General features: G+C 45.8%; 1 protein-coding gene across 5 annotated transcripts in view; it reads left to right on the top strand.

The window, feature by feature from the left end:
* ADGRG6 (adhesion G protein-coupled receptor G6) overlaps positions 1-23,274 on the top strand; it is a 634,122-nt gene that overhangs the window by 439,774 nt on the left and 171,074 nt on the right. For all 5 annotated transcript variants that reach the window (XM_078648991.1, XM_078648988.1, XM_078648990.1 and 2 more), the window contains one exon: positions 598-675. In XM_078648991.1, coding sequence (XP_078505117.1) covers positions 598-675 — 78 coding nt within the window. The remainder of the gene's footprint in view (positions 1-597; positions 676-23,274) is intronic.

Consider the following 23,274-nt stretch of genomic DNA (forward strand, 5'->3'; position numbering starts at 1 on the left):
ATTTGAAAACCATCAATAGTATCACCAATCAATTTTAGGAAGCCACTTGGTGCTCCACCAGCTCATCAAGGTTCCAATGGTGCGAGAAGAGTTAAAAATTATGACATAATACCTATATCACCACTCTGGCACACAAGCTGTTTGCCCAAGACCCCATGACACATGCTCACTAATGTCTTTCCTTAATAGTAGCCCCACACCCCTCTTCTTAGTATTGATCTGACGATTGGTGATGGACAAAAGGGTGACTGCATTGTGTTCTCTGTCTACACTTATTGTCCACTTTTTTTCGGTCCACAAAGGTCAATCATTGGCCAAATGTAAACATGAAAATATAATTGAAACATTTAACCTGAATCAAGAAAGTCTTCATTGTCAGGGGAAGAGGCCAGCAAAAAAACTCTCTTGATATATAGTGTTGCATATTCGAATGTCACCCTGATTGGAGATAATTGTACAATTTCTATTGGAAAATTGATCTTTGTTCTATAAGATAAATCCACTCATTTTACACACTGACAGTTCTAGAGTGACAAATGCTGGTAGCAGTGAAACGTATATCTTATTAACATGTATACGGGCCACTTTTCTTTTCAGTATCGAGATTCTAAATTTGGGATCTCCCAAAATTGTGAAGAGAAGTGTCGACAGTCTCATCAACATCAACAGTACCAGGTAATCCACCATCTTTACCTGTTGTGAAGTGCAGTCGAAGTCAAGTGAGGATTAGATCGCTTTGCCCGGACATTTGTCGCCCCCGGGATGCAGATGCAATACTCCTGGGGGTGTCTATTCAAAGTCACACATGTGATGCAGTTGTCATTTGCTTCCGCATCTTGCTTACTGCTTCCATGTGAGAATTTAAATGGCACTGTTGCAAAGTGCAAAACTTTGCAACTTTGAGAAGCTTGGCATCTTCCCTAACTTAGCCTGCATGTGAAATTTCCCATTAAAAGTACATTTTTTGTGGGGAGATTTTTAGCTCAATCTTTTTTTAAGGATCGTTCTCCTCCAGTAAGAAGGTTTCACAGCGTTTTCATTTAAATTCTAAAGCATCCTCTTTTCATGATGTTTCTGGCATTTTTTTATTTACATTGCGATGTTCCAAAACTGGCAATTATATACTTCAAGATTCAGCAAAATTACAAAGCGCCCGATTGCAAATTATGTGCAGACATTCCTGGCAGTTGTGATTTCTGGTAACGGCCAGAATGTCTGCACAGAATCAATTTCAATGCTGCATTTCAAAATTTTAAGTCCAGGCTTCACTCACCACCCCCGACCCTACAACATCCTGTATAAGGTGTGAATTGAGGAATGATTTCAGCAATAAAGTTTTGTTTTACCACACAATCTAGATTCTAACACAATGTTACGATAATATAAATTCTGACTGTACTTTTGAAGGATGGGCTCTTCTTTAAATGTTAGCAAAATATTATTGGATGCATCTAGTGAATCACTTTCAGTTCTGCTAAAAAGCAATTTCTTCATCACGTCCAGAGGAGGCCTAATCCAGTGAGTAGGATACAGTGGAACTTGATTACAAAAATACACTGAAAGGTCTAATAAATATCTTCCTTTTCTTGAAGGAGCTGGGTGAGTAAAACATGCAGAAAGTAGCCTGAGTCTCAATAAGGTTATGAGTAGGAAAGTTTACAGCAGAATCATATCCCAGAAGTGATGACAACATTGTACATTGCTGCCTCTGGGACATCAGAGACCATTAGCCGACAGAAACAATGTGGAGATGATCATGGTATAAACAGTGTACAAGAACACAAAAACCCTGAAACCCACCTACTAGTATTTCCATACATATTAAGCATTAGAGACCATGTGGATAGTTATTAAACATACATTAGCTCAAGAGCGTCCAACGGAGACCCCAAAGGCAGGAAGAATGGCGCATTGCAACTATGAGGGTTGACTATCTAATGATGTTATGCTATTCAAATTTGTGCAGTCTTTTAAACTATTTCCATGGCATCCTAAAGTATTCTCAAACTTGGCAGCCTTTCAGGTTAAATAGGAAGAGCCATCAATCAATTGTGCTTGATTTTGGTTTTTGCTTTATTGCGACATCTGTTTTCATTGATTTAATGTAAATTGATCAAGAGTATGTCCAGAAAATCTGGCATGGATTCAGGCCTTTTGAACACCCCTAAGTTAGCTGCTTTTAATAGAAAATCAATTATATGTCCAATGTAGTTTGCAATGGTTTGCAGCATCTGCTCTGTACTGCCAGAACGCTCTGCTGATAGGGTCTGTTCATTTTTTTCCTATGGCTGAGAATAATGAAGCAAGAATTGTATTACAGCTGGGAATAAATATATCCATATGGCTTCCTTCTCTGAATCCTTCCAGAGTTTGATCGAGGTGCTAGAAAAAAATACCAGCGGAAATTGTGCCACTGGGATGTCCTTGCACGTTTAGGCAAATTTTGTTAGAACTTCTCAAATTAGTATTGCATGCCTGCCAACTCACACGGTGCCACCGTGTGGCACACAATATTTGCTCCCATCACACAAAGGAGCCGATTAACACATGGTGGCAGGGAAAACGAGCTGTAAACCACTGTGAATAGTGGCTCGTTTTATGAGGCTTTGAACTGCCGACGTCTATCAAGGGGTGTTTATACAACCCCAGACATTGGCACCAGCCTCAGCTAGATATTTGTTTGGGGGGGGAGAGGGTTTGGGAGTGGGGTGGGGTTCAAAAGTACCTCGTAGGTTCTTCTCTGCAGAAGACCCCCGCCCCTTCAACCCTTCAAGGTCCCGTCCCCTACTCACACGGTGAGATTGTTCTTCAAGTTGACAGGTTTGTACTGTTTCTATTTGAGCGCTGATCCAATGTAACCCACAGAATAAAAGTTATATTTTCCACTTTCAAGCACACCTTTCTCATCTTCTCATTTTAGTCTCTCTGGCTGGAACAGATTCAGAAACACAGAGGCTGACTGTTCATGATCCATTAGATTCTGCTGTTACCCTTTTCATGAACTTTCTTTCGGACCTCTGCTAGGTTCTTTGCCCTGTGTTTTAACAATCAGACATCTTTGTGTTTTATCCCATTTTAATGATTAGCTAGCCTACACCTTAAATGAAAGGTAGCGACTTGGAAACTAATCTGACATACAGCCTAGCAGCATATGTGTGTACGTACAGTCCAAGTTGATGGTATCACAGCATACTACAATTCTTCAATATATTCTAGTTTCAGCATGGGGAAAGTAAAACAAGACAGAGCAGGTATTATGTTTTTAAATATATCTTTTCTAACTATCTCATCAAAATAATGGGACGTTATATAAAACATAATTTTATCCAGAAACATTATTATGCTGCCTTTGTATTCTGTGTCTTTGTGTGGTTGAAATGTCGAATTAGGCCAGGTATCAATGAGAAGAGGCGAGTTTTTGTCCTCGCTGATAGAAAGGTGAATCTACCCTTGAGATGTCCCTAGGTGGGGTTTTTCATTGACAGGATAACTGCCCAAGCAACAGATTCAGTCTTCTCAGTCAAACTTGCAAACCGGAATGAAATCCAGTTGTAAGATTAGTTGCGCAAGATACTGTTTGTTTCTTGAGGATGGTCAAGTCTCACATGTGAGAGAAATGCCTGGTTTGTTCGGGTAAGGCAGGGAAAGAAACAGCCACAGGGTGACCGAAAGAAAAACCCAAAATACTGTGTTGTGAAATAAAGAGCCTGGTTGCTGATGTTAGATTGAGAGATTAATGTTCCAGAAGATACAATTTCTATTGTTTCGAGTGGATATAGAGATATATCTATGTGCCTTCGTGTGCTAAAGTACTAAGGAAAGAGATACTTGGACACTATGGGCCAAGTTTTATGCAGAGACTATCAGAGCAAATGGTTATTCCATTATATTATATATCTATGCGTTAAACAGTCCTTTGTCTGTTTCCTAGATTGACACAGGGTTAGTTTACATTTATCTTTAGCTCTGTTGAAGGGGCACCTGACCTATTGGTCTGTGGGCAAAAACATGTAATGGAAAGCATTCAACATTGGTTTCAAATATGGTACTCTGTATTTTACAGTGAGTGATGAAAGGTTATACTAGTGTATGATGAGGTGTATCAGATTGTCACATGGACGATGTCATCAGTGATGTCATTTGAGATGTCACTGACCATGTCACTGACCATGTCATGAATGATATAATATGTGACATCAGCCCACGCAAGCAGTGACGCAAACCAGCTCAAAGACTGCCTCTCCCTTATACAAGGCTAGATGTTAAGGTTAAGCCTGAAAATGAATCCTACAAAGTCCAGAGATACCTTCTATGCCTACAGCTCTAAATAAATATAGATCCAGGAGCGCAACTGAAAGTTAATGGCCCTTTGGAAGAATTTACTGGGGCCTCTGTTTATATGCTGATTATGTTTACTGCCAGGTACTTTTCATTTCTTTCCTGAAATGGGATTGCTGTATTGTGCCGAGACTGTACTGTCATTTTTTGTAGCGGACAACATATTGAACTGCCACTGTCGAGATATACCTGCTTTACACTACCATTGAATTCTGTGCTTTGCTTTGTATTATCGAAACTTGCAAAATAAAGTTTAAAAAAAATATATATATATACATCCAGGAGTGGTTCTCTGTTATAATCCAGCGTCAAACACAAAATTAATTGGATTCATAATCATGGGGCGGATTTTTTTCACAAACAACACATCAAGAAATGTCAGTAGTACAATTTATCCCTCCAATTCACAATAAAATATTACCTTTAACTTCACCAAACCAACTTTGGTCCACTTCTGCTTAAAGGATAACAATGCCATCAGCATCGCTAGCCTCCTTCATAGTCTTATATCTTCTCCAAGGCTTTTTATGTTAGCTACAAGATAGTAACAGCCACTACACTAGAATACCTGACTGGAAGAATCACCATCTTAGCGGCCAACCTAATACATAAAGCCAATTCATTGTTAGGTTGGATATCAAGAGGTGCTTAAAGGAAATGATTAGAGGACAAGAATTGTAAAGCTACACATATGATATAGAACAACATCAACCCACATATCATGCTCTTCTCTGTTTCTAAGAAAAACCAAAGGTGGCGATGGACGGAGCGTTGACAATACAAACACTCACCCCCAGTCAACTGATCTGGGTTTAATCCATCACCGTTCTTTAGCTCACTCCGCCACCCCAGTTCAGACATGGCCATATGCAAATCAGTCTGCCCCTGTGCCTCATGGGAACAGTCCAGCCCGAACTGCCAAGCCATGTCTTCCCTGGACCGGAATCAAGCTTCCCAGGACCGGTTTCTGGCATTACAGCCGTCTTCAGCCGGGCTTGCTTGACTTGCATTTGTCACCCGAGTGGGACGGGCATGCTCAGACGTGAGTCCCGTGCTCTCAATGCCACTGGAATCAAGCAATCCAGGCTGATGAGGGCTGAACGCCCGAAACCGGTCCTTGGATGCTTGTTTCCAGTCCAGGGAGGACCTGGCTTGGCAGTTCGGGCTGGACAGTTCCCATGGGGCACAGGGTCAAGACTGATTTGCATATGGCTGGGTTCAAACTGGAATGGCATGGTGAGCAAAAAAACGATGGATTTAGGCCCAGATCTCTGTACTGAGGTGAATGTATGACATTGTTCTGCATTCTGTCCATCACCTGTTGTTTTTGTATTTGTCACCCCGAGTGGGACGGGTATGCTCAGACGGGAGTCCCGTGCTCTCCATGCCACTGGAATCAAGCTATCCAGGCTGATGAGGGCTCAAAGCCCGAAACCGGTCCTTGGATGCTTGTTTCCAGTCCAGGGAGGACCTGGCTTGGCAGTTCGGGCTGGACTGTTCCCATGGGCCACAGGGTCAAGACTGATTTGCATATGGCTTGGTTCAAACTGGAATGGCATGGTGAGCAAAAAAACGATGGATTTAGGCCCAGATCTCTGTACTGGGGGAATGTATGACATTGTTCTGCATTCTGTCCATCACCTGTTGTTTTTGCATTTGTCACCCCGAGTGGGACGGGTATGCTCAGACGTGAGTCCCGTGCTCTCCATGCCACTGGAATCAAGCTATCCAGGCTGATGAGGGCTGAAAGCCGGAAACCGGTCCTTGGATGCTTGTTTCCAGTCCAGGGTGGACCTGGCTTGGCAGTTCGGGCTGGACTGTTCCCATGGGGCACAGGGTCAAGACTGATTTGCATATGGCTGGGTTCAAACTGGAATGGCATGGTGAGCAAAAAAACGATGGATTTAGGCCCAGATCTCTGTACTGGGGTGAATGTATGACATTGTTCTGCATTCTGTCCATCAACTGTTGTTTTTGCATCTTCTCTGTTTCTTCCACTTCACAGAGGAGCTGAAAATTAATTTCTTTCATACATGATTAATCTGCTATATTGACAATGGACCATCCATCTTCACCTTCCTCATGGGCTAAATTATGAAGAGAACCTATCTGCCAAACCAACTATGTACATGATGTTGTATCATTTGATACAGTGCTCCTTCACTCCTAAGCTAAAGTAATGCTATGTGTACTTCAAAACCAATGTACCTTCCTTCCATGTCCTCTGTAATATTTTTATTCAAGCAAAGCTCAGTCTACATGGGACTGATTTTGGTTTGGACTATCACAGTGACACACACTGATAAGTTCCCCACCCCTCCCCACCTGCTTTCACTATTTAATTTTTAATCCCACCATACTCCTCTGTTACTTCAATGGCACCCTAAAAGCTCCCTGTTGCTTCCCGGCATTGACATCTGACTCCAGCACTGCTCAACCTCTTTTCTGTTGATCTCTCAACTTTCAAATTGCATTTTTAAAGTAAAGTTCTTTTTTTCAGGGCATAAAAACTCCTGTTTACTACTGGCTCTCTCCTTTTACCTCCTTTTATTAAATGTGCTTTTGTGCATATTTGTTATTAGTTTAATGCTCCAAGATTGGTGTTTGACATCTTGAAACTGTAAATTAAACACAAAAAAGAGAAAAAAATGGCTGCCATGTCATGATGCATATCTGCTCAAGCATGGCGAAATACATGAACGTGTATGCCATCTCCCCTGGGCCTCACAACCATAGTATAGTGAGGCTAGACCTAGCGAAGGGGGGCCCTCCTATTGGCACAGTTGCAAGGCGATACCTTTGCTGGGTTGTCCTGCAATCAGGACTTGTGTCCTGCTGCCCATTCAGAGGCACCATAGGACGCCCATTGTCCTGCAGCAGTGCTAAACCTTCCTGTTGAAAAGCAACTCTCACGCATTCAGCCCATTATGAGCTGCTGAGAGGGGCTTGTAGGTGGCTGAGAGGGAGGGGCTGAAACCCAGGAGGGGTCTGTCCCCAGGTCACTCCCCACGCTGCTCGTCTCCTCAGGGACTCGAGTGCCGACGAGGGTTCGCCACTGGTGTGCCCCAGGTTCTTTTCTGCATTCCTTTTCCTGTTTTGTATCATTGTCTTGTGGTTCTTAGGCACTCCTCATGTGCCCCTGCCCTCTGTGCCCCCCCGCTCCCCGCTTTCCGCCGCTGCTCCCCCGCGGCCCGCCCCCTTTTTCCCTTCTGTACCCCGTGCCCTCGCCCATTGGTCACCCCGCTCCCGCCTCCCAGCTGCCCCTCCCTCCCACTTGGCCTCTTATGGAGGCCGCGTGGCGCTGGTGAGCGTGACCCGACTCCAGGTCACTCCCCACGCCGCTCGTCTCCTCAGGGACTCGAGTGCCAACGAGGGTTCGCCACTGGTGGGCCCCAGGTACTTTTCTGTATTCCTTTTCCTGTTTTGTATCATTGTCTTGTGGTTCTTAGGCACTCCTCGTGTGCCCCTGCCCTCTGTGCCCCCCCACTCCCAGCTTCCCGCCGCTGCTCCCCCGCGGCCCGCCCCCTTTTTCCCTTCTGTACCCCGTGCCCCTGCCCATTGGCCACCCCGCTCCCGCCTCCCAGCTGCCCCTCCCTCCCACTTCGCCTCTTATGAAGGCCACGCGGCGACCACACAGCGGGCGCGCCACCAAAGGCAAGCCCGTCTGCGGCCATCCGCGCCTGGATCGCGCCCAGCGCCAGAACCCCTGGACCCCGCGCCCCCTGCAACACCAGACTGCTCTACGACTCCAACACCCTCCACGCACTCAACACCGAACGAGACCACCCCGGCTACAAAGCCACCCCGAAGCACACCCAAGGGCCTTTCGCCTGCCGGAACTGCAGATTCACCAGCATCCAGCCCACCAAACCACCAACCAGAGAACCCAACCACCTCCGCAGCATCCTTCTCAACACTCGATCCGCTCGCAAACACGTCATCGAACTCTGGGACCTCCTAGACTACACCGACACCGACGTCGCCTTCTTGGCGGAGACCTGGCTGAACGCCACCTCAGCACCAGACATCGCCATAGCCATCCCACATGGCTACAAGATCTCCCGCAGAGACCGCACCAACGGCGTGGGAGGGGGAATCGCCATCATCCACAAGGACACCCTCAGAGTCTCGACCAACACCGATGACACCCTCATCACCGCCGAGCACATGCACATCCAGATCCACACAGACCCCAACACCACCCTCAGAGGAACACTCGTCTACAGACCACCCGGACCACGACCACAGTTCAGCGACACCATCCGCGACCTCATCAGCACCCACGCCCTCGCCTCCACGGACTACATCCTCCTCGGGGACCTGAACTTCCACCTCGAGAACAACGACGACGCCAACTCCACCGCCCTGATCGACAACCTCTCCAACCTTTGACTCAAACAACTTGTGACGGCACCCACCCACGCCGCCGGACACACGCTGGACCCAATCTTCTCCACCAGCCCCCACGTCTCCGTCAACCACACCACCGAGCCACACTGGACCAACCACAGATGCGTCCACTTCACCTTCAGGAAACCCACCACACACCATCGCACCCAACAGCTGCCACGCCGCTGCTGGGGCAAGATCACCAATGACCAACTGACTACCACCCTCGCCCTGAGACCACCCGTCGACCCCACCGACCCAGACACCGCCGCAACCAACCTCAAACAGTGGATCAACGACTGCGCCGACATCCTCGCCCCCCTCAAGACCTCCACCACCAACCACACCAACAAGAAAGCCGCTTGGTTCACCGAAGACCTCTGGATCTCCAGGCACACCTGTCGGAAGCTGGAGAAAAAATGGCTCCACGACAGAACACCAGACAGCCACACAGCCCACAAGAACGTCACCCGCAGACACCACAAACTCATCAGGACCACCAAGAGGACCGCCTTCAAGGACCGCTTAGACATCAACGCACACAATACCAAAGAGCTCTTCAGCATCGTGAAAGAACTCTCCAACCCCAGCTCCAACACCAACGACATCCCACCATCGCAAGACCTGTGCGACTCCCTGGCCGCCTTTTGTCACCGCAAAGACACCGACATCCACGACAGCTTCAACTCCGACACCCCCGCACCCACCACCGAGTCCACCACCCCTGCGACCACCACCTGCACCAGCCACCTGACCACCTGGTCCAACGTCAGCGACTAAGACACCATCAAGGTCATGAACTCCATCCACTCCGGATCCCCATCTGACCCCTGCCCTCACCACGTCGTCAACAAAGCCAGCACAACCATCGCGCCCCACCTCCGAAAAACAATCAACAGTTCCTTCGAGGCAGCAACTTTCCCGAAAAGCTGGAAGCACGCCGAGATCAACGCCTTTCTGAAGAAGCCCAAAGCGGAACCCAAGGACCTCAAGAACTTCCGGCCCATCTCCCTGCTCCCGTTCCCGGCAAAAGTGGCAGAGAAAATTGTCAACAAACAGCTAACCCGCTACCTCGAAGACAACAACATCCTGAACCCCTCCCAATCCGGCTTTCGCAGCAACCACAGCTCTGAGACCGCCCTCATCGCCGCCACTGACGACATCAGGATCCTGATGGACAAAGGAGAAACAGCCGCCCTCATCCTCCTGGACCTATCAGCAGCCTTCAACACAGTCTGCCACCGAACCCTATCAGCATGCCTCCATGACGCCGGAATCCAAGAGAGGCCCTGGCCTGGGCCACATCCTTCCTCTCCGGCAGAACCCAGAGCGTCCGCCTCCCACCCTTCCGCTCGAAATCCACCGAGATCATCTGCGGCGTCCCACAGGGATCCTCCCTCAGCCCGACGCTGTTCAATATCTACATGGCACCGCTCGCCCACGTCGCTCGACAACATAACCTCAACATCATCGCCGACGACACCCAGCTGATCATATCCCTCACCGAAGACCCCCACACCGCCAAAGCCAGCCTCCACAGAAGAATGAAGGCCGTAGCTTACTGGATGAAGGACAGCAGAGTGAAGCTGAACTCAGACAAGACGGAGGTCCTCATTCTCGAACCCACCCCATCAGCCTGGGACGACTCTTGGTGGCCCACATTGCTAGGCACAGCCCCGGAACCCACAGACCACGCACGCAACCTGGGGGTCATCCTCAACTCCACCCTCTCCATGACCAGGCAAGTCAACGCCGTCTCCGCATCCTGCTTCAACACCCTCCGCATGCTCCGTAGGATCTTCAAATGGATCCCTCCCGACACGAGAAAAACCGTCACCCAGGCACTCATCACCAGCAGACTCGACTACGGGAACACCCTCTACTCAGGAACAACAACCAAGCTCCTGAGACGACTTCAACGAATCCAGAACGCCTCGGCACGACTGATCCTTGACGTCCCCCGACGCAGCCACATCACACCCCACCTGAGAGGCCTGCACTGGCTCCCCGTCAACAAGAGGATCACCTTCAAACTCCTCATCCACGCACACAAAGCCCTACACAACACCGGACCCACATACCTCAACAACCGTCTCAGCTTCCACACCCCCACCCGAAACCTCCGCTCAGCCAACTTCGCCCTTGCCACAGTTCCTCGTATCTGGAAAACCACCGGCGGCGGCAGATCCTTCTCCTACCTCGCCGCCAAGGCCTGGAACTCTCTCCCCACCAGCCTACGACAGACTCAGGACCTGCTGGCCTTCAGGAGACTCCTCAAGACCTGGCTCTTCGACCATTAGCGGACCCCCATTCCCCCCAGCGCCCTGAGACCCTCACGGGTATGTAGCGCGCTTTATAAATGTAGTGATTGATTGTACAAAAAAAGCTTCAGGACCAGGGTAATCTATTGAGATGCAAACAGCTCTGAATGTGTAAGCCTGTATGCAAATTAGAGGGGCCTCTCACACTGCGTTTCTGCCCTGGACCCCCAAAACACTAGAACTGGCCCTGCCTGCACTGCTATACCCCAGCGACAGAGGTTGTTGTGTATGCGGCTCAAACGAAGAGAGCCTCCTGCACCTAACTTGCCTCTGCCCCATGATAGCAGTGCAGAGGTGGCGTCTCCTCAAGCCCTCATTAAAAAGTAAAGGGGTCTGCACATACAGGCAGGCGGTCATATCCTGTCTAGAGCCCAACAACCCTGTAATGAACTGGTGCTTCATGACATTTTTAAATAAATGAGAACAAAAATTAAGCAAACAAGTAAACGAGTGCATCGAGGTGCAGTGAAAAGGGTCACCAGCCAGGGGTTGTTCTGGGACTCCCCTGACAAAATCTCGACAGACTGGGCCAGACTGCCAGCCGTGACACTAAAACCTTAGGCTATCCTGGTACCTAGAACCTTCTGAAAAAGCCTTCAGACAAAGCTATGATAAACTGGACTAGGCTCCTATCCGGGAAATAGTCATTTACATCAAAACCTGGGCTATCCTGGTCCACTGGAACCTCTTGAAAAAGATGGGCGCATGTATCTACCACGCTGTGTACTTTCATGATTCCATTAGACAGCTAGATAAGACCGTAAACCTGTACGCACGCACTAATTGATCTACTATGAAACAGTTTGTTAAAACCTTTTACTTAGGACATTTGCTCTCTAAATCAGGTCCTCGGGAGGCATCCGACAAGTCCTGGCCTTAGCATCCTCCAGGCAGCATTTACACACTTTCAAGCTTCTATCTCAGACGTTTGCACTTTAAAAACACCCCTGCGGCCCCCCCCCCGCCCCACCCCCGGACCTCATGAAAATGTTCGGGATACCTCGGCTAGTTTGATAGCAAGGTAACAGAAACTAATATCAAAATCATGGGCAACTCCGGCACCTGGGAACTCTCCGACAAAGATGATTGCTTGACTTTGTGACTTTTTTTTCAACTTCACAAAACAGTTTGATAAAACTTTTCACCCCGCACACCTACAGTTTAAGCTAGGGCCCTAGGAGACCTCCAGACAAGTCACATGCTTGATAAACTCCAGACAGCATTTACATATTCATGGACTTTAAAACGACTTTTTTACTTGTTCAGAACCTATACCTACTAAACGGCGCAAATGCTTGATTTTTCCCCACCTCTGTTTTATTTTGTCTTATAAATTTTAATCATTGTTTTTCTCTTCTGTAAGATTTTAATTAATCAATACAAATAAAGTTACATACTTACTTACAGCGAGCCATGGGACTACTGCTCACTCTAAAAAAAAAAAAAAAACTGTTTTGTTTTAAATGCACCGCCATGTCCTTTAAGGCAAACTGACTGCTTTTAAAAAAACAAAGTTGACTATAATTAACCCCTCCTATGCTCATGACGAGGTCGGCTCGTCATGAGCCACCGTGCTCGTGTGCTCATGACGAGCTGAGCTCGTCATGACCGTTGGAACGCTCGCACGCTGGGCTAATTCCCCTGCTGTGCGAGCGTTCTATGAAAACGGGTGTGGTCATGACGAGCTCAGCTCGTCATGAGCACACGAGCAACGTGGCTCATGACGAGCTGACCTCGTCATGAGCACCGGGGCACTGTGCGCGCTCCCCCGCCCACCAGCACAGCGGGGGAAACAGCCCCGCATCCAAGGGGTCAAAATGTGATCACGGACATGGTAGTCTGTTGACCTCAGCAGGGCACCATCCATGTGATGGCAACCAATTGCAGTGAGTCACAATTTGCAACCTACTTCATAAATATTGATGATGATTAAGATCGGGTTTCGACTCACCACGATTTGGAATTTTGTGAAGCAACAGATTAGCGCACAGGTAGTTTTGCAAAATTCCTTTCTGTTCGAAAAAGTCAGTGCACAATTTGGGAGCACTTTCTGCAAGTGGAAATTTCATGTATCAGGCCCAATCTATCCATGCAACAATGTACTATGGATTGCACTACGCATACATATGCAAGGTTTGGAATCTGAAGTGTTGCACTGATGACAAATGTAAGGATATTCATTTAGATGCTGAATGCTGTCAACGTTTTGGTGTTAAGTGAAATAGAACGAGCCTCAGAATGTGGGTATATTTTTCTTTTTTGGCTTCTTGAACTGGCTGAGTTCAGAGTAAATAATACCAGTGCTATGTTTGTTGATAGTATGGAGATATAACTGCAGCCACTTACATACTTACCAAGCCCAAGAGAGCATAAGAGCCTCATCCTCTAGAAAAGAAAGGTAGATCTGTCTAAATTGGGCAAACTAATAAACAGATGTGGCTCTGCCAAATGTGGGCTGTGTTAACATCTGTGGTGCAGGTTTGGAAACACTGTGCTGCTGCCTCAAGATGTCTTCCATGTGTGCACCGTGGGAATCTATGTTGCATCTACATGAGCAAGGATCTTGATCATTTTCCAAAAGGTGGATGATGCCTTTGTGGCAAAGGTGGAACAAGATGCCACCTTCGTTTCAAAGGGTGGTCTAGTTTTTTGGTCTGGTGTCAGACAAGGCATTTTGATTTTGCTGTATAAGCCCTGTGTATCCACTAGTCTGTTGTAGCGTCATTTACATTTTGCTTCAACCCACCACAGCGTACATTACCCAGTGGTTAATTTTGAGTAAGCGACAATTATTCTGCCAAAATACAAAGTCTTCAAACCGTAGCAGTCCCTTTTTAGTGCCAATGAGTGTAGGCTATTACGTGCTTTTTAAAAAAAAGTATTTTTTTTTCCATTCATTTTTTAACTTTAAAAGGGCCAGCCAATTTCCAGACACTGCTACCAGACCTCTACAATAGTTTGCAGTGTGCGTTATCCCCATGCACACTCCTTACGGCCACCATAGCTGAGCATGGCATTTTTTATACATTTTCAGTAGTTCTATAGCTTGAAGGTGAATTGGAGTTTTGAGATAAGTTAAAATGGCAATCCATGCATTTGCTAAATTACTACTTTTTCGCAATTCCATGTGTGTTTTAATTTAGCAACTGATTTATCAACTGCACCTTAGAATTGTTTTTGCATTGCTTTCAATTTGTAAGAGGACTTGAAAACTAAAATCACTGTTTACCTCTCTATGTTTACGTAACAAGGCAATGTAGCTAGACGAAGAAAACAAACAATACATTGACACAAACAATGCGCCACAGATATAAAAATGTAATCCATGCACTTGACAACTGTTATCGTAAAGAGGCACAAGACCGAGATATGTAATTGTCAGCTTTACAGCTTGTTGAGTCACTTTACGTGGCCCTACGTGATCGCGGTGAAAATAGAAATATGTAGACCATAGATGTTTTCGTAAATCAATGCTTGCCAAAAATGACAAGAGAAGAATATAAAAAAGGCCTTCTGTTTCCTATTTTTCCAAACACACAACATCAATATTATGACATCAATTTCTCAAAACGTAAACAAAATATTTGTATGCTAGACAACTACCGACATCCCTCCCTTCTGCCTTACGCAGCTAAAGTCCTAGAAAAGGTCATCAACAAATGCCTAGTCACCCATCTTAAAGAAAATGATCTCTTTGACACCACACAATCTAGATTCAGGCCTAACCATGGCACGGAAACTGCCACAAAAGATAACATCCAAATGATCATGAACAGAGGAGACGCCGCCGCCCTCTTCTTCTGGAACTCTCTGTGGCATTTGACACCGTCTTCCACCACATCCTCATACAAGAGTTGAAGCTGGCATCCCAAAGGCCTGCACTTTGCTGGCTAAACTCCTTCCTGACAGGCCGTACCTAGTTAGTCAACCTAATCCCTTTCTGCTCCAACCCCCTCAACCTCATCTCAACCTCATCTGCTGAGATCCTTCAGGATCATCGCTTGGCCCCACCTTTTTCAACGGCTACATGACCTCTGTTGATAGCATCATCCGCGCACATGGATTCTATGTCTTACCCTATGTCAACGAGAGTCAGCTCATACTATCCATCTTCAACAAAGCATTGGGCACTTGCATCAGTTTCTCTGCCTGCATGGCCAGAGTTGCAGGATGGATCAACATAGTCATCAAGAACCAACTCAACATGGCCGGCCAAGTAAACCCTCCTGCTTCCACACATTAAAGATGCTAAAGATGTTCAAATAGCCGCCCACCAGCACCCAAAGAACCATCACCAAAGTCCTCGTCATCAGCAAGCCAGAAACAAAACTCAACTGACCAGGCAACTCCATACCACATAGAACTTAGTAGCAAGGCCCACCCTCAACATCCCACTATGCACCACATCACACAGTACCTCAAAGAACACCACTGGTGCCCCATCCACAAATGAGCTCTCTATGCTCCTCATGTGCACATTCAAAGCCCTACACACAACATGGACCCTGCATAACTAATGGCTGATGAGACAATACATTAACAAAGAGAGTCTATCCAGAGCTGACCAAAAAGTCTTGCATGGCTCCAAGAAGTTAATCATGAGCTGAACCCTGAAAATGTTGTAAAAAACAGGGTTCCTTCTCCTGGATTCAATACAACATAAATGGTGTTCATACACCCACAACAGGGCGTTTGTAACGGCGAGAGGGGTTGCAATGTTGCACCGGTTACCAAATTTACAACTATGTGCATATGGGGCTTGAAGGTACCACAAACAACATGAAACAGTTATATTTTATAAAAACATTGTTCATTCATTTATTTCAAAAAGATTAAAATTAGATGGCAACATGTACAAAGTCAATACACAATTTATCATAATTTTTTTTTTTTTAAACTTACATCATCCTTTAAAAGTTGCTTGTTATAGCAAATATGTTATACAGACATTACAACATCATATTTACAATTCAAAAGGTTGTCATAGGAACGAAAAGTGTCGACGCGGCGTTTCGGTGCACCTTCTTCTGCGCCATTGTAGATGCTACTCTCATGCTGGTATTACCCATCTTGAGAGAAACGTAGGGATTGGATGGAGTGGGATGGTTCCACGCTCCAGCAGGGATTGGGAGCCTGAGCCCTGTTGATATCTCCAAGCAACAGCCTAGAGATTTCCAAGTGTGCATGCTGGTTTGGCCAGTCGTGGACGGCCGTCCAAACCGACATGCGCACTGGCAGTGCCCTGAGCCCACCACTCCTCCTGCTGGCCCCACCCTCAAGACTCAGTTGCAGCTCAGCTCTGGAGTAAAGTAAAATGATAAAGCAGTTTAAATAACTGCTTTGTTATCATTTTCCTTCACATGCGTCTGCTGGTTCCAGCAGTGGGGTGACGCTCCTCCGTCATAATGGAGGAGCTGCCCCTACGTCCAGTGCATGCAGTATAAAATCAACCAAGTGTGGCTTAACAGCGAGTAAGTGCGGTAGCTGCAATTACAGTGGAATACATTAGTTTATGGTCATAACTATGTGGGTGAAAAAATTCAATACACCCTTTGTTCTTTCTTGGGGGTTTTTCTTCATAGACTGTCACGGAAAAAAAACATAGCCAGTTTCCAATTTCCATTGTTCGTAGCAGTTTTTTGAACGTGGTTCAAGTATTAAATCTGGACAACAAACCCCTGCCTTGGGGCACTCAGTATTAACAATAGCTTCTTTGAGTGTACCAGTCTAAGATGCAATTCTTATCCAGGGCTAACTGATAAAAACGTCTTGTTCTATGCCTACATGTTGCCTAACTAGTTTTAGGCGTGATTCTACTGTCTGCGATTGATAAATAAACACATCAGAAATAGGTGAGACGGCAAGATTGATACGTGCCATATATGTACTAGACCTTCAGCAAGGTACATAGGGCGCGGCCAAAGAACCACTGCCCCGCCCTTATCCGCTTGTTTTATTACTATTGACGTGTCAGATTCTTGTAGCGGGAACAAACTTAACCTGGGCCTCAAGTTTGTTCCCGCTACAAGAACTGATTTCACGAAACTAAAATTAGAAGCACTTGACTTCTGCCGCAAGGTAAGGTTGAAAGCTTATTTCGCAGGAGCCGAAATGACGTCACCACAGGAAACTACTGGACTCAGAGTGAAGTCACGGTTTACTCCAACCTCAAACATCCCCAAACAGATCATTGCTTTTGAGCAAGCTGTACTGTCTTCCCTGACCAAACTTGAGAAGCAAAATAGTTTTGTCAATAAAAACATTAGCAAAGGTGTACAAAAAGCTATTGGTGATTTGAAATCTGACACGTCAATAGTAATAAAACAAGCGGATAAGGGCGGGGCAGTGGTTCTTTGGCCGCGCCCTATGTACCTTGCTGAAGGTCTAGTACATGTGAACAACAGGGATTGGTACAGACCGTCAAAAGAAGATCCCATCCATGCAATTCAGGATAAAATATCCAGAATTACAAAGGAAGGTTTGGACGAAGGTTTTTTAGGGTCCAAAGAGCACGAATTTTTGAATAAAAAAATGCCGAGAACTCCTATTCTCTACTTTTTGCCGAAGATTCATAAGAACGAAAAGGCACCCCCTGGCAGACCCATTGTCTCGGGTTGCGACTCTGTGCTCGAACCCATATCGAAATATATCGATTTCTTTCTAAAACCATGTATAGCACAAGTCCGTTCGCATCTCAGTGATACAACAGCCTTCATCAAAAAGATCGAGGGGCGCGCATTCAATGATCAGACAGATTTGATGGTGACATTGGATGTCGCCTCACTCTATACCCAAATACCACAGGATGAAGCCTTAGAGGTCATTGAACTCTACTTAGAACAAAGGGAGAGGCCAACAGCCATGGGTTGTCCCTATGCGCCGGAGCTGGCCGTGCTCTATATGGCACAGTACGAGGAGAGATTTGTCTTGAATGGCAACCCCTTCTCAGGGCATATCATTCAGTGGCTAAGATATATCGATGACGTCTGGCTCCTGTGGCAGGGGAGCCAGGCGGAACTCGAGCAGTTCCATGTATGGCTGAACTCTAGGCACCCAGACATCCAATTCACGCTGAACCACAGTCCAAAAGAAATGACTTTCCTTGACGTCACTGTAGGCTCCAGCGAAGCTAAGTTAACGACCTCCTTGCATAAGAAGTGTAATTTTGCATTACACTAGTTCACATCCCCAATCATTAAAAAACAATCTGCCCTATGGGCAAATATTGAGGATCAGGCGTAATTGCACTAATTTATGCGATTTTGACTGCCACGCCGCAAGATTCTGCAGTGAGATGGCAGAGAGAGGATACCCGAAGAAACTGTTGAAACACTCGAGAAACAGGGCCAAATTCACTCCAAGAGAGACACTATTCAAAAAGAAAGAAAAGAAAGATTTGGAACAATTGGTTTGCGTTACAACATTTGGCCAACACACGAACCAATTTAAGAATATAATTCGGAAGAATTGGCATCTACTCGAGACTTTGGAGCACCCCCTCTCTAAACCCATCTTCGCTATGCGTAAGAACAGAAGCATAGGGCAACAATTGATCAAAGCGGACAGTCACATCCCAGCACCCAAGAGTGACCTTGTCGCACAGTGGAAGCTGAAACCAATATGCGGGCACCACAAATGTGGCAACTGTGTGTCGTGCTCCAGTACGCTGGAAGGCGACACATTCACGAATAATGGCATCAGATGGAAGCATGAATGCTTCACGAATTGCAAAACTCGCAATGTCGTCTATGCGGTGGTTTGCCCTTGCAACAGAGTATATATAGGCAAAACTAACCAGCCTATTAATGTCCGGATCACCCAGCACCGATCCCGTCTTAAGAAAAAAGTCTTGACCGCCCCTATGGTGGAACATTTCATCGGCAATGGCCATTCTGAGAATGACTTTAAATGGACCACATTGGCATGGATCGACCCTAAACACTTTCAAGATGTGGACGCAATGCTGTTGCGTAAGGAGGCATATTTAATCCTCAAGTTCGATAGCGTCAACAAGGGTCTGAACAGTTTGAGTGAAATAAACAGGGCTTAAACATCCTCCCTGTTTTTCCAAAAACTCCATGCCCCAGAATGCATCATAATTTTTCTTAAAAGCACTTGCCTTGTTTTTTAAACTACATGTCCCAGAAGGCATTTTAATCTGTTGTTCAATTCTGATTGGCCGTTCATGAATCACATGATCCAAACTTGTGACTGCCAGGGACATTCACATCCCTGTGTTTGCCTGTTTGGAGCAAGCAGTTTTTGCAGAGGTTCATGAAATTTTCGAGGTAAGACTGGACCCCCCCGGGACTTGGAACTGCTATTAGTGCAGATTGAAAGCATACATGACAGCGCATCAACGCGCTAATCTGCCCTTGCTTGCTTACTCCCACAGATCAACTAAACGTCCTACTGTGTGAAAAACTCGGCCCCAGAGTCAGAATCCCCTTTTTGCGGCCACCGTGGACCGGTGTCTAAGTAAGTGTAGCTTTTGAGGTAATTATTCCCCAGCGGTGCACCAGAGTGTCACCGCATTAGGAGCCAACTAAAACGCGCTGTGTTTACTTGTTCTAGGAAATCTAATGAGCTGAATTTTAAACGTCTAAAGATACCGCACAGGCTGGCAACATCTGGGTTAGGAGTCAGAACCCCCCCCTGCGGTCACCGCGGTCCGGTGTCCAAGTAAGTCGATCACTTGTTGAGATGACCACTAGTGTTGCACAAGTGTGTCACCGACTGAGCAATTGACTAAATTCCGCCTTCTGTACTTACTTTCAGAAATTAAATAAAGCAGAATTCTAAGTGCTTTAGAACACCGCACAGGTTGGCAAAGACCCACGTAGAACGCAGGTAATCAATTTCAGTACAATCACGACGCGCACGTAAGGTCCCCCTCTACCCCGCTGGACTTGACTTACTTTTTACTCTGTTGCAGCGTAAACCCTACAACATAGACGACATTCCCATAGAACACAGGAGTAACTGTGGGCAGGAATTACACAAGGTACGCAGTATTCCGTCACTCGCATTGTTCTGAGAGCAGTGGCTTGAGGACCCACTTTTTAGTAAACAAACTGTTTTTTTCTTCCTTTCAAACAGTTCCCATGGACTAGATTCATACTGCCCTGACGAGAATCCTGCAAGTCTTTTATCAGGATTCGAAACGCGTCGGCAACCCCCCCCTTTTTTCACGTTCACTGGCCAGTTGGCCAATGTTATTGATGCGGAAATGGGCAATATTCCTGATATTTAATTGATTGTTTCTTGTTCAGGTCATGGTAGTTGAATTGGTTGAAAACATTCTTTTTCCTTTCCATTTATAATGGTTGGCTAAATCATTTTTCAAATGTATAAGGTTTTGTGGTCCATGCTTCATAAATGTATGTATGGTGATATTTTCTCATGGTAAAAGTACCCCCTGTTTTTTGTCATAATGTTCGATACATGTTGGTATAATAGTTTCCTTGTTGTATAATGTCTAACACATGTTTTTTCACTGTATATATGCATAAACTGTTTTTCTGAAATTGTGTATGGCTAAGACTTGAGGTTGATAGTGGCCTTTTCTCTGCCTTTTCTGAATATCCCCCCCTTTTTGTAAAGTGAGTAACAATTGAAAACATAAACTGTTTTTGGGTAAACTAATAAACTGTGGTTTACTTGTACATAAATCAGTGTGTACTCTAAGTAGCTCGGAGGCATAGGCAATTGTTTCTGTTCATCTGACGTGGAAGGAGTCACTTGTGCAGAAACACTCAACCTTGATGTGTTATTTCATCTGGTTAAGCACTCTGATACCTCTGGGTCTAGCCAGCGCTATTTAAACCCCTCAAATCAAATAAATTCAAAACTGGTAATCAATGCTTCACACTGCGCCTTATTTGCAAAGTGACGCAGCTAGGCAGATGTGTCACTTTGTAAAGGCCTGTGCTGCATTATACCATCATCAGGTATAATGTATGCAGGGTGGGCGTGCCCCCATAAAAAAGCCTCGTAGAAGTGGTGCTGCGCCACTCCTATGACTTGACCGTCACAATCCTTAAGCCTGCTGTAACCCCTTCAGTGCGCATGACAAAGCCAGCTCGTCATGGGCGTTACCTGCGCTACGCGCATGACGAGCTGGCTTTGTCACGTAACACGGGTTTTTTAAAAATCCAGCGCGCAGGGGGAAAACCCGCTAGCGCGCATGCGGTTAAGCAGGTGCAAGGAGTGACACAGGGCTTTTCGCATGGGACTCACCCATGTGCAATGAGACTTTGCTGGAGTTGCATCAGTTATCCAACACACTCCAGAAATGCGTCACCTTTGGTCAGCAGAAACATCAGGATTCCTGTCATATCTGTTAAATCCTTGCACCATGGAGCTCTGCAGTGTAAATACGGCTCATCCATGGTGTCAAGGATGGTGCAATGAAAAGTGTTGCATCACTGTTTTTGCCCAGCCATTTATAATAACCAGGCCCTTAGTTTTTTTTCCATCCTGGTAAGTTTAGGTGTTTCATAGTTTTAAAGTTTGGTTGATTGACTGCACAAATAATACTACTACACAGGATGCTTTGAGTAGAATTCTGAATAAATATCCTAGCATGATAATTACTCAATATTAAGAATACTTTTTTCCATGTTACATATACGTTAATATTTCCAACTTAGCTGCAACAGCGCACTATGTGCCCCGTCAATGCTGTAAAAGAAAAGGCTGAGGTCTATCGACTTTAGTGGTGTTTGCACTCTACTATCTACAATGTTTTATCTGTACTGCTCAAAGTTCGCATGGTTAGTAAAAAAGATCATTAGAAATTGGTTGATCTCACAGCCCTGGCAACTAAGCCTGCTACGGTTATTATTGAATGCTCTTTAGTATTGGGCCTTTTATTTACTTCATAACTTGTTATTTGTTTTTCCGCATTACTGTCAAGCGGGCCAAGGGCTGCAGTGTTAACATTGATGGACCGAAAGGTTTGGGGGTGGATGCACAGCTGTTTATTCCTAGTTAATCCTTGTTAGGTTCTCCATGGGTGGCGTTACTACCTCATAAAACGCCCACTAGTACAAATAAAGATGTGATGCCAGTGGATCACTGGGACCATCCCCTAGGGAACACTATTCACTCCTCCTAGTGACAGAGGATTCCACACAGTTCATTCGGTTTCTTTAACCATTTATTTATCAGTGTTCATATATTTGTAAATGTTCATCAAGATATATTGTATATCATATAATCTTCATTTGTTCATCGATCAAAGCATCATCATAATACATGACATCATTGTTTAGGGCATCATTATAGTGTGTAGCATCCAATGCATTTCGGGCTAACAATAGAGCCCTTCATCAGGGAATAACAATGCCTGTCTTTATCCTTTGGGGATTTTTTGCGGTTGATATTGACCAATATAACTCTGTTTTTCGTCTGAAAATCCAAAAACGCCATGAACGCGGCTTCCTTGTTTTAACATTGATGGACCAACAGGAGAGAAACACACATTGCATTCACCTCTGCAAGACCTATTGGTTTTGTCATTGTTTATTTTAGACATGTTGCATTTTTTTTTTTAAAGACGCTTTGATGCAGCTAGCATTGACCACGTCATGGCATTTTATTTTCGTGCAGAAGCTCGTGGTGCTGCGCAATATGTGTAAAAACATGGGTAGGGGGATGATTAAGCAGCAGAGGTAAAAGGAGGGTGAAAGGTGTGGGAAACAAAATAGACAGCAGGGGATGTCAGGGAAATATGGAGAGCAGGGTGGTGGGGTTAAACAGACTGCTGGGGTGTGAGAGGAAAAACAGATGGTGTTGGGGACCTGTGGGAAATGGACAGCAGGGGTGTGGTGGAGGGTGATGAGACTGTGCAGTACCATGCACTCTTATAGAGTGGATGGCCAAACGTAATAAAAACTAAAGTACCTGGAGTGGAATGCGGCCAGTGCAAGGGCACTGGCCGCAAACAGGAAGCTGTGCTGGGCACAAGCTCCACGGCAGGGACAGAAGCAATGAGAAGAATGCAGAAGGAGGGAAGCAGGAATCAGGAAGCAGGAGGCATGACCAGTAAGAGGCAAGGAGACGTGAGTGAAGTGGAAACCAACCAATGGAAATTATTGGTTAGCAATGGGCAGGCTCTAAGCCTGTTTTTAAAGCTTTTTTTTTTATAACAATAGCTTTTGCTGACTGCACATGCGTGCTGTAGGCGAAAACTAGGGATATTCAAACAAAATCAATCCAATAT

The sequence above is a fragment of the Lissotriton helveticus genome, chromosome 6, assembly GCF_964261635.1.
Source record: "Lissotriton helveticus chromosome 6, aLisHel1.1, whole genome shotgun sequence".
Lineage (NCBI taxonomy): Eukaryota > Metazoa > Chordata > Amphibia > Caudata > Salamandridae > Lissotriton > Lissotriton helveticus.